The 13,241-nt window shown below is 42.1% G+C and overlaps 1 protein-coding gene across 1 annotated transcript in view; it reads right to left on the bottom strand.

Annotated features, from left to right (window-relative positions):
- Window positions 1–13,241, bottom strand: part of klf7b (Kruppel-like factor 7b) — a 66,556-nt gene that overhangs the window by 19,369 nt on the left and 33,946 nt on the right. Inside the window, exon 2 of the mRNA XM_046053801.1 lies at window positions 4,614–5,265. Coding sequence (XP_045909757.1) covers window positions 4,614–5,265 — 652 coding nt within the window. The remainder of the gene's footprint in view (window positions 1–4,613; window positions 5,266–13,241) is intronic.

Raw genomic sequence — 13,241 nt, forward strand, 5'->3', positions numbered from 1 at the left:
CCAAAATCATCCATGCTGAATCTTCAGCAGTATATGTGAATCCTCCTACACACTCCACAGAGTCTTCCTCACTCGGGACTGAATACAGGACCAATATTTTCAACATACAATAGCAAACCACATGACAGCTTATCCAGTTGGAGAAATGCTACACTCTCAACCTGCATGTGTGTGTGTGTGTGTGTTATATGGGGTATGAGTGGGGGCCGCAGGTGCCAGACAGGCGGCCGTTTCACACCCGTCTTCTGTAATTGGCCAGAGCACCCCATCTTCCTTCAAAAGGACCCCCCTCAAACACACACACACAAAAATATATATACACACACACGCACTGTTGGAGGAATGAAGCAAGGCCAGCTCAGGCCTGACGCCACAGCAACCATGACGCCAGCCAATTAAAGTACAGCAAGGCAAGGATGCGTGATAAAGTCACCTAGCAACTGAGAGAAAGAGTGAAGAGGGGGTGCTGGGTGAGAGAGGGAGAGAGAGAGAGAGATTAACAGGCATGGACAATCAACCAGCCACCAACCAATTATGGAAGAGTGTGATGCAGTTGCTTGGCAACCCAAACTGAATGAGCAAGTGGATAAGAGAGAGAGAGCAGGTTGGAGGTTGGATTCAGTGGGTGTAGAGGAGGATAGAGGTATATATGTGTGTGGAGGTCTGGGTTTACAGCAGGGTTTTTCCTGAATCCACATGCTGTGGTGGTACCCACTGAGGGTGGGGGTTGAGGTCTTAGAAAGTCAGACTCAATTGGTTTTAACCGGTGAACTATATATCACATAATTATACTTTACATCACAGCTAGACATATTGCAAAACTTATGTGAAAGTATATTATTATATTAATCTGAATGTGTTTTTTGTTTCATAGGCATCTAATAGTTTCCACAATCAACAAGCTCATTATTGATGCTTTACTTACATAAATCATCACAGTGAACATGTAACCTGCATTAATTTAATCAGAATTACATTATTATTGTGTGGTCACGTAGACCAGACTTTTCATTTGAGTGTGCACATAATGTACATTATCATGCAACGATAAATAACATTCAAAAAATTAGACTTTTTCTCTAATGATGGATTACACAATTCAATTTGCTAATTCATTTAAATAGAAACCAATGGCTGTCTGGAACTATATAACAAAATGTAAATACAGACAAAAGCTGTATACAAATGTAACTTAATAACTGCCAATTATCCAAAAAGACTGTTTAGTTGGGATGTAGCAATATTTAATGGTAGAATAAAATAAAATGGATAATAATATATCAGTCGTGAGTGACTTCCAAAAGATACATGTTTTTGTTTGCAAACATTAAATGTCAGAGGGTGCATTTAAATGCCACCCAACACTGTGAACTGTCAGAGGTTTCAACTACTGCTACAAAAATCTTTGTGTCAAATCAGTTTGTGAAGATTGTTTAAATTTGGATCCACAGAAGGTTAAAGTAGTATACTTTCTCTTGCATGTTCGAAATAAAGATTTTAAAGTCAAGGGCAACTGGACTTGGTTGAAGATACTAGAAGACGTTTCCTCCCTCATCCAAGGGACTTCTTCACTGAAAAAAATCATAGACCCATTTAGTTATGTCAACTTACTTCTTTTTAACTGAAATCGCCCTGACAAGGTTTGGATTTTGTACTCAACTGTATGAGTTTTAGAAAGTTAAACTTGCATTAATTCATTGTGTTGATTGAACGTACGTATATAAGTTATCAGTTGAAAAAAAAAGGCGAGAGTGCGAGGATTGGAGCAAGAGAAAAAATTGCCTAGGTGATTTTATTTACAGCTAAGACTTTTGAAAGACAAACACTCTTGCACTCCTTCCAAAACTGCTTTGCGATTCTGCTGTCTCGGGTGCCAAGTATGTCTTTAAGTATATTGTTTTGGACTGCTGCTTGAACAGCAAGGAGGATACAATTATTAGCCATGTACTGTTTTTAGAGATCCAACCAAACCCAAGAGAGTAGAAAAAATAACACCCAGAGAACCATATTACCCTGGCTCTGACTCAGAACAGCTCCGACGGGGTACTTTAGAGATTTTTTTGAATTAATTTGTACATCTATTAATGTTACAACTCATCCCTTATTGAACATTTTCATGTAAGAAGATAAACCTGACTTCACACATCATTGCTGCAGCTCAGAAATTGATTTGGAGATGAAAAGAGGAATATTATTACCAACAGTATATGGAATTGCAGCACATGTACAGTATACCCCTGATGGTCTCTGGTGTGCAGTATGTGACACTAAGTGTATTGATGTTGTGCAGGCTTTTTGCAGTTGCTCCTCCCTGTAGTCTCTGCTACGTTAATCCCTCCCTACATGTATGTTCAATGATTTATGGTCATAATAACCCAAAAAGAGGATTAAGCTAATTAAACCACAGTGCTGCGCTTGTAATGAACACATCGAGAGGGAATACATCGCCCCCACAGTTATACCACACACACACACACACACACACACACACACACAGTGGAGAAGCTGCAGTGTCTTCAGGGTGTCTTTTCTCCTTTAAAAGCTCATGGTTGGTTAGCATGACTCGACTGTAGAATCATCAGAAGATTAAAGATACTGCAGCTACTGGCCAGGCTACCAGAAAGCTAGCTGCTCCATTCAGGATTAGCTGTAATAAAGCTACAGCTGTGGTTTCCGCTGGCTATGCTAGGTGCTGCCCTGGAATGTAATGCTATACTTAAAGCCATGCAATGGTCTCTGGGATCATATAAGCCTGTAACACGCTGGATTAATAATGCCAAGGTTGCCAGTATTAATACAGTAGAAGGTCTGCAGGCTATGTACTGTAATCACGGTGTACACCAAGAAACTGCTAACACTGGATGATGACAACTGGGGGCCATGAGCCACTCCAGATATTGTAAATGATGCTGTGGTTGAAGCTAAAGTTGAATAATGCTAGCTTCAGGTGGTACAAGTCTGCACAAGCCTCATGTTGCAGATAAGTGATGGATTCAGCCTCAGTCACTCAGGCTAACAGATTTCCAATCCAGAAGACAGCTTGACTTGAAAACAGCATTTTTAAGATTGTACCAATTTGTGGTACACTGGTTCCTATCACAGTAGTAAAGTAGCTCTAAACCACAATCGTAAATCTCCAATATGGGTATTTGCTAAATACATTTTCAGACAAACAATGGTACTGCCTTGGCCAAATATGATACATGCACACTTAGATTACTTTGTAAAATAAATGCCACATGTCTTCTGTTTACCTGCCGATCATTGCAACTAATGATAAAGTGATTGTCTTCCAGAGTTGTAAAATCCTTCCTCATTGTATTGTAAATTACTGTGTACACCATCTGATTAGCCTTCAGATGCCCTTGCTAAAACAGGCCTTTACTTACTTAAATGTTAACTCTTCCTTTTAATTTTTGACGGGACTTAACCCTTTTACTTCTATTAGTTTCCTAGTGAAATCTGCTGAAAAGTTGGAGCACCTTTTTACCCCAGTTCATTTTACTGTATGTCAAACAATTACGAATAGTTAGACCCGAGACTTAACACAACAACAAAGATCCTTTTTGCTTGAGGAATAGACTTAATTGTGGAATTAATTGAAATGTTTTGTATCCATGTGTTATGCGAGGTAACATAACAGACAGTCTGTTGGAGATTCAATTAAACTTCTCACCATGACTGATGTAAATTTCCAGGCTGAGTTCAGGTGACTTAATGCAGTTAAACTCAAGCAAATCATGAATTCATCATAATCTGCATCAGTCAAATTCATCTTCACTCGTGTCTCCTTCATTGACCCAAAGCCCATCTCCACATGCTAACATTCATGGCAAACAGCCCCTGGACACATTAGCCTGGTGTGTGTTCTGTCTGAGGGTCACTGAGAGGGCAGCTGTAGTTAGCAGCTAAAGCTGCATGTCAGACCCAGTTGGACACGACTGAATTCACAATGTCATTTACTACCAGACTATCAATCATCAGGCAGTTACTGAGGAAGGGCGTTTTGGCACTGAGCTGGTATCAAGACTCCTGAAGAAATAAATACATCTGGATGATCATATCAGAAGCAGATGAAGAAGGGGAGATGGTCTTAACATCTTTAAAAAATAAAAATGAAATATCAGATGCTTTCTTTGCAGATAAAATGTGCTGGTTTATGTGCAGTGCTGGCAACTGTATCAGGACATTGACATTTCATATTTTCAAACCCCAGCACATTGGGTTTGAAACAGAACATAGACTATGAGGTAAAAATGCTTACTATCAGCTTAAGCTAACAGTGCAGGAATTTTAGTCACTTCCATATATTGTCCCATAAGTTTACGGCACAGTAGAAAGTAAATGGAAAAGTTGAAAAATCGTCATTTTAAATATTTGTCTCACAGACATCATCACACATTTGGAATCTTTCCTAAAGCCCTGTCAGGCCTGTACTAAAGTGTACTGTACTAACAACAGTGTTCACCCAATATTGATGTGAAAGTCAACACTGTAACCTCACTGTTTCATTTCAAATCCAAAATGGTGTAGTACACAGCTGAAATAATTTTCCGGTTTAGCATTGTAATATAGGCCTAGATTATTTGTAATGAATGAAATGAAAGTCTTACCTGTGTGAGTTCTCTGATGTGCCTTCAGATGGGAGCTCTTGGTGTAAACCTTCCTGCAGCCATTAAACTGGCACCGGTGGACTCTCTTTTTGTTCTCTGGTACCTCTCCTCCCAGACTTCCTCCTCCTCCCTGCTCACTGTCACTGAGGGTTCCTACTCGGCTTGGCGGTGACGGTACCGCTCGTGCTGCCACCAGTTTAGCCTCCCCTAACCCGACCTTCTTCGCCACAAGTTTGAGCGTTAGTGTGCCGTCTGCCGTCGCAGTCAGTGTTTGTGTGGGTTTGACGAGGTGGCGGCCGAGCTCTGGTGACGATGGTGGCGTTAGGGATGTAACAGCGGCGCTAAGCTGTGCGGCGCTGACTCCTGCGAGGACTTGGTCCTTTGGTGTGAGTGTTTCAGTTCCTGCCTCTGCTTGGGTCTTGCTGGGGTTGGGCACCTGGAGGATTTTGGCCTGGACCCTGGGGAGAGTCACCAGTAGTGGAGGCGGGCTTGGCTGGTCAGGGAGGCTGGGGAGGAGGGGGTCCATCAGGTCCTCATCACTGTCACCACCCTGCATGAAGGCCGGCGTTAAGAGACAATCCAGCTCCTCATCAAAGAGCTCTGAGAGTCGCTTGGGCTCCGTCTGTAGATACCGCTCCAACTCTAGACATGTCTGAAAGAAAAGGAAGCATATGGACCCAGAGTTAGAAATAAATATACTTTACTGCTTTTCATTCAGTGTTTCTTACAACTCGCACCATCTACATATACAAGATACTGTGTCACAGCAACGTTTAAATAGCCTTAGGTCAACAGGTTTAACACAGGTCTCACATACAGTACATGTAAGTTCAGGCAGAACAATGAAGTCACACTTGTTTTCATTAATTGGCCATGAGCATTTCATTCATGCTTCAGCAAACGTGGCTCATTGATACAAGTCAAGGCTATTTATATTGCCCGATATCACACACATCACATCAGTTCTATGACTGGGAACATACAATACATATTCAAACAGATATACAGGATAGCTTCCATAACCTGACAGGTCTTGTTGTTGATACCTTCATGCCAACACCATTTACTGCTGCTGTAGTGCTCACCACCACTTCGAACTCATTATTCGTTGATGTTTTTGATGTTGTTGACTTTGCCACTATCTCATGGTTACGCATGCAGCAATCTCTGATCTCAGACCACACACACTTTCATTTGCAATAAGTTTTCACTTTTTTCACATGACTGACTGGAACGATAATCCATCTTTAACTCATACAAAACATAGGATACTGTATGTTACATACAGCAATGCGCTGTAATAACAGGAAAAGCACCCATCTATCATTCTTCACTTGTTGACTTTGCATGATTTTCCAGGGTTTCTGATCACCACATGAAGATGGTAGTTTAAACCTTAAATCTCAACAAGTCATTCAACCTAAACAACAAAATAGGTTATTTATTGGTGCCTTCCAATACAGAATAATTTAATTCCTTGTAAAACATTTGCAAAGACAATTTTTCTTAAAAATTGGTAACCTGAATGGTTTACACTAAAGTTTAGCAAGCAGACTTCTTTTGTGTCTTTGCTGCTTATCTTGGCACAATAACGCCGCCGGTTGGTCAGTGGAACAGTGTGACGCCATTGGCAGGAATGTGTTGTGCAAGAACGTTCTTGTGCGTGTGCACGACACAAACAAAATCTGGACCCACTCATTGGCGCTTCTAGACCTCCAGCAAACCTTTAAGGATAGAGAAAGAGCATGGTTGTGGTTTAAAGAAACCAATTTTGACTGTTTGTAGGAACTTTGATAAAAACAGCAATCTCCCATGTCAAAGTCACACCATCCACTCTGCAAAACCCTCCACCATTTGTACGAGTGAAAGAACTCATTTGTCAAGAAAATGTAAACATAGGTGTGTTTAACTTCAAACGACCAATGCGATTGGTTGAGAGTTTTGCCCTTTACATATTCTTCTGACATTGGTACACTCAGTGGATTCCCTGGACTGTAGTTTTCAGAGACCATGTTTACTAATCTATTTCAAATGAAATACCCACTGTAGGCTTTATATTTCTCTGCAGCTGTTGGCCATGTCACCTGGCACACGGCAGTCCTGAGAGAAGAAGGATTTAGTCTGTGATTGATTGCTGCTGCCTGGACGAGCTCTCTGGAGCCCTGAACTGTGGGAGCCTTGCCTGTTTCCCTCTGCTCAACCAAATCAACCAGCCATGGAAGTTATATCGCAAGATAGAGAAAGGAAGGGGAGCAAGATGACGGAGGGAAAGTCAAACAAAAAAAAAAACAAAGAGAAGGAAGGGAGATAAGGAGAGAGAAACAAGGGAAAAGGCGAGTAAGTCTTTAATTGTTTATTCAACCTTTATCCAGAGGTATTAGAGACATATGTGCATTTTTTCAACAAATATATAACTCCAGATTTTGGCAGCAGAGTAGCTTCGCCACAGTGCCTCGGTCAAGGGCACCTGCCACATTACCTCAAGGGATTTGAGCCAGAAACCTTTTGGTCACTAACCTACTTTTCTGACCTGAAGGCTACACCTCTCCTCTCTAAACTTTTATGTTTTCTGTGATTCCTGCCCCCTCTCACTTGAACAACCAGCTGTACTGTTGAGGTCTACATGGCACCGTTGAGTCAATCCAGCTCCTGCTTTGATCTCTTACGTCTACAACACTAGTTTTTATTGAAATTCTATTGGCCTCAATCCCACAGGGAAAATAAGACACATGTAGCTGTTATGTCTTTTGAAAGTTATATGTTTTAAAATCAAGGGAAATCCTTAAACCCTCAACAGGAGTAAACAAATCCTGCGATCATGACGCTCACGTTCGTGTTTTTGTGATGTTTGTTGTTGTCGAGAGAGAGAGAGGGAAAAGACACCAGGCCAGTCCACAGCTCTGTAACTGTCCACCCAGCACTTTCTTTGCAAGCAACCTGGCTCCAACACTATCCTGCAGCATAGTGCCTTTACTGAATCTACTTGGAAAATGAATTTCCTCTTTTTGGCCAAAGGCCTTTGGCAGCTGACGGTTCTCATCCTGATCCTCTGGCTCTTTCCACCTCTGCCATCAGAGCAAATTACAGCCACTATAGAAATGTTTTTTCTTAGAAGCAGCTGGTTGACTTGGTCCATTCAGACAGGCCAGCACTGGAGCTTTGCTCTGCTCAGCCTCAGTGATGAGACAGACAAACCAACACATTTAGTCTTAACATCTGTTGAGTGGTGATAAGCTGAACTTCCTTCTCCCTCCTTTTGTCCCTTTCTTCTTCCTTAAAAGAATGTCTGTTTCCTAAGGATGCTCATTTGCATATGAATATAAATCAAAGATATTTCTTCGGGGGGTTACATTGCTTCATAAGGAAACTTAAAAAAGAGAAGCATGTATGTACAAAAACAAAGATTATGCCTGGTAACAATGTCTTTTGCAAAGCTGATACTAGTGCTGTGAATTGCTTGTGCTTGGACTGCACTGACTGGGATGTTTTCAGGACTGCTACCAACAGTCTGGATGAGTATACAGAGGCTGTGACGTCCTACATCAGCTTCTGTAAAGACAGCTGCATTCCAACACGGACCAGGGTGACAAACCCTGGTTCACAGCTAAGCTCAGACAGCTGAGGTTGGAAAAGAAGAGGCGTTTAGGAGTGGCGACCGGGCCAGGTTTAAGGAGTCAGAGTACAGGTTTAGCAATGCAGTGCGAGATGCTAAACAGCTGTACGCAGAGAGATTACAACACCAGTTCTCAAATAATGACTCTGCTTCTGTCTGGAGAGGCCTCAGACAGATCACTAGCTACAAACCTAAATCCCCCCAATCCATGAATGACTCACGCCTTGCCAATGAATAGAACCAGTTTTACTGTCGCTTTGAAAGACAATGGGACAGACCTGACACCATCCCCCGTCACACCACTGATCGGCCACAGTCCACCATCTCATCCCCCACCTCCTCCCCCTCTCTTACCATCCTAGAGAGGGATGTCAACAGACTGTTCAGGAGGCAAAAACCTTGCAAAGCAGCGGGACCGGATTCTGTCTCCACATTCACCCTGAAGCACTGCGGCAATCAGCTGTCCCCGGTGTTCACAGACATTTTAACACCTCACTGGAGACATGCCATGTGCCAGCCTGCTTCAAAGTCTCCACCATCATCCCTGTTCCCAAAAAAGACCACTGGACTAAACGACTACAGACCCGTCGCCCTGACATCTGTGGTTATGAAGTCCTTTGAGCACCTTGTGTTGTCCCACCTGAAATCCATCACAGACCCACTCCTGGACCCCCTGCAGTTTGCCTACAGAGCCAACAGGTCTGTAGACGACACAGCCCTTCACTACATCCTCCAGCACCTGGACTCCCCAGGAACCTACGCCAGGATCCTGTTTGTGGACTTCAGCTCTGCTTTCAACACCATCATCTTGGCCCTGCTTCAGGACAAGCTCTCTCAGCTGACGTGCCTGACTCCACCTGCAGGTGGAGCACTGACTTCCTGAAGGACAGGAAGCAGCACGTTAAGCTGGGAAAACATCTCTCTGACTCCAGGACCCTCAGCACCGGTTCCCCTCAAGGCTTTGTTCTTTCCCCCCTGCTCTTCTCCCTGTACACCAACAGCTGCACCTCAAGTCACCAGTCTGTCAAGCTCCTGAAGTTTGCGGATGACACCACCCTCATTGGGCTCATCTCTGGTGGGGATGAGTCTGCCTACAGGTGGGAGATCGACCATCTGGTGACCTGGTGCAGCCAGAACAGTCTGGAGATTAACGCTCTGAAGAGAGTGGAGATGGTCATGGACTTCAGAAAGAGCCCAGCCCCACCCTCCCCCATCATCCTGTGAGACTCCCCAGTCACCACTGTGGACTCCTTCCGCTTCCTGGGCACCATCATCTCCCAGAACCTCAAGTGGGAACTGTTTCAGACTCTCCCCTCTGGCAGGAGGCTGCGGTCCATCAGGACCAAAACCTCTTGCCACAAGAACAATTTCTTTCCGATGGCAGTGGGCTTCCTCAACAAGGCCCGGGTCCCCACTGTCAGTGACTCTGATGTCCCCCTCCCCAAACTTACACACACTCATACACTCTCATGACCCCACACTTTACAACAACGCTCAACTGTGCTTTATGCTCATGTTGCCAACTTTTGCACATACTTGTCAGCATTGTATTATAGTATTAATGTATCTTTTTATACTTTTTGTATACTTTAATTTTTGATCTCCTTACTTTTTATATATTTATATTACTATTTATGTTATGTGTACTGTAAGCACCAATTCATACCAAGGCAAATTCCTCGTATGTGAAAATGTACCTGGCAATAAACCAGATTCGGATTCTGATACTGAAGAAAACCTTCCTAGAAACCAATACCGGAGCTAATCAAACATACATCAGCTTATTTGGAGTGGAACTCAAACAGACATGTTCTTTCAAGACAACGTAGCTGCGTGGTTTGGATGGTAGAAGAGTACACAATCACAAATGATAAGTTTAGTTCTTTGAAATCTTTGAATGTTGTTTCTGTACTGCATTGTGACATAAGTCATCTACAAACCATTATTTAACTTAAAATATGTCAACTATCACTTTCTTTCACATGGGACTCGAACCTCAGTCTCCTGAGTGAAAGCCCTCAGTTTACTTGACACATCCATCCAACCCATCACATGTTACTCCTTACTACATCATCTGACTTCTTCTGCCACTGGAGGTTGCGGCATAACTAAAAACATAAATATGGGTCGTAATTAATGGCTGGGACCTATACAACTGTTTTTCTGGTGAAAACGGGCTGGACTAAACACCTGTTAAAGTGTGATGACACCTGAGCAAGTTCAATTTACCAAAGAAGGCCATTGTGTATGGTCAAAAACTCAAAAAAAAGACAACTGCTGAAAGAACCTTGAATTTAGAAATTTCACAGATAGCAACAATACTCTGCCTTGATGCTGTGTTAATGAATATTATTCTTGTCTTCCTGTGGTAGATGGATGTGGCCTAAATCTGACAACACACGGTTCAAGAGAGTCTGGAAGAAAATTGGCTTGCTCTAGCTATGTTCATTAGGCTTTGCTTTTTTTTTACACTGTCTTAGACACCATGAGGATGTAAAGGTCATAAAAAGGGGTACTCTGATGCATCATTTATGCAGGTTTTGTGATTCATTAGTGTTACCGGAGATTAAGCTTTTATTCTGAATCAAGCTGCTTGCAGGACACAAGCAAAATATTTCTCAAGATAAAAGGGAAGTTTTGCATGAACACACAAACAAAGCTAATTATATAAAAGTATTTTCTCCTTATCCAACGACGGTTGGGCTCCGTAGAATTAGATTTTGCTACTATACAGTATGTGTTATAAACATAATTAATCATCCTCAGACACTACACCATGAGTATCAGCTCTCTTTGATACAGTACACACAGTCTCTGTAAGTGATTTCTGATGGCATACTGTATCATTGTTTTCACTTGGACTAGAAATCAAAAATAGAATGGTCTACGTGTACCCTGGCGGGGGCTGGACTGATGCTGGGGATTGTGGGAGGTGGGCAGGGAGGACAGAGGGTAGAGAGAGCCCAGGGCTGTGGAAGAGGAGCGAGTGGCAATCAAACCCACGGCTGGCAGTGAAAGCACGCCTCTGACATCACATGTATGACCTTCTCCTTCGTCTGTTTCTCCTACACACTATGAATATCAGGTAACAATGACATGTATGGCCTGCAGCGTATGTGTGTGGGTGTGTGTGTGTGTGTCTGTGTGACAGTGGCTGCTGGCTAACAGCTCAGACTGATAGCATGTGTAGGGCTCACCTCCTGTCCCCCTGCTCAGTCCCACACCATATGGAGAAAGGTCACATCGAAAAACACACACACACACACACACAATTATGCAGTCACAGCCAGTAGCCACTCCATTTCATTTTTCCCATAAAAAATGGTTTCTGACTGACTGCATTAGTAAGGACATGAAACCATCCTGGTTGAATCATCAGTGTAAACAATGAAACACTGAGCTGAAGAAAATCTGCTTCACTGACAAAAAGTCAAAAGTACAAGACAGTGAACCTAACAGATTTAGGACAGAAGTCAACTATAGTCCAAGAGACAGCTGCAGTAAGAAACATCCAATCAGAGAGCTTCGGATTCTGTTGCTTCGAAAAAAAAATCAGTTTAAATCAATTTGCTTTCAGATTCTGGATCAAATAAATAAGTAATGCCATAATCACACCATCTTTGTCAGAATGAGAAGAACAATTCAGCATTTGTGCTTTACTCAAAGACGGTTCCATCTATAAGAAAATAACTTTTTATAGCCCAGCAGTCACACCAGAAAAATGGATGTTCAGCCTGAATTTTCTGTTTTTTAAGTGACGTTCACTGACACGTACAACCACTATAAAATAGTGTACGTTTGTTGACATTTCTATAGTTCTTTTTAACAATTGAGATATATTGTAGTCGCCAAAATTCCCAGTTTCACCTACTCACGATTACAACTAAGAGGTGGATGTGAAAACTTTCCCCACTTGGCTTTTCTTAATTACAGTTTGTATGATGTGACAGATTCTCCATCCAGCAATAGCCGTTGAGGCTCACCGGTACGGTAGTGTTACCTAACGTATATACAGAACTCAGTGGCAGATGTTTATTTCCAGTGGGAAACCTCTGGAATCAGCTATTTACAACAACCCAAGGGGAACATGTTTCAATTGTTCTGTCTATAAGAAATCAGCCATCAATAAAGACTATTACTCATGTGAGCTGTCGTATGTGCACAGAGAGAAAAATGGGTTCTACAGTTGCAGTTAATGTACCCATTTCACAGAATTATTTTCACTACTGTGGTGCTCACTTCATGCTTTTCACTGTTGCTTGGTTTAACTGTGTGATTGTACTGGAGGTCAAGGTCAAACAAGGTCAGAAGCAAATGCAGTTTCATTGTTTGCTGTGGCTGACCAAAGGATTTTGCACTTTATTTGAAAGGTCTTAATGTCTATATAGTAATTCATTCAATTAATAACAAACTCACAAAAATTTGCGTGTAATCAGATTGTGGATATATTTCATGTGACCTGCTACACTTCCATACTCAGAGCTGAAGATAAAAACAATTGGAAAAGTCCACCTTGTTCTCCAACCCTGTTTTTTTATATAAAGGCTAAAATATAAAGGCTTTTTTCCCTTTATATTTTGAGCATTTGAATTAATATCTTGTCTATATCTTGTAAAATAGCTAACAGTAACGTGCAGGTCCTGCCTGCGTTTGTGTGTGAGTGTGTGTGTGTATGTGTGTGTTCTCAGCCTGCTGAGGTCCATTAATAATGAATGCAGAGAGCAGAGGGCTCTGGATGGAAGCGCTAAGAGCTTTTGACAGACAAAAGATCACTGAGGATGGAGCTCAGCAAACAGACTGAAGTGGGTTCAGCAGGAGATGCTCCGTCTGTGTTTGCATGCACACATTTATGTGACTATTACCAACATTTCTATTTGGACAATGGTGAAATTATGCCATTTACGTGATTCTGTAAAGTGACACCTACTATAATGATGTGCTTCACATGTGGTTATTGCTACATGAACGACTGACTGAACAACATTAGAAACATCAACAGCTTTCTTTCTACAAGA

The sequence above is a fragment of the Micropterus dolomieu genome, linkage group LG07 (genome assembly GCF_021292245.1).
Source record: "Micropterus dolomieu isolate WLL.071019.BEF.003 ecotype Adirondacks linkage group LG07, ASM2129224v1, whole genome shotgun sequence".
NCBI lineage: Eukaryota > Metazoa > Chordata > Actinopteri > Centrarchiformes > Centrarchidae > Micropterus > Micropterus dolomieu.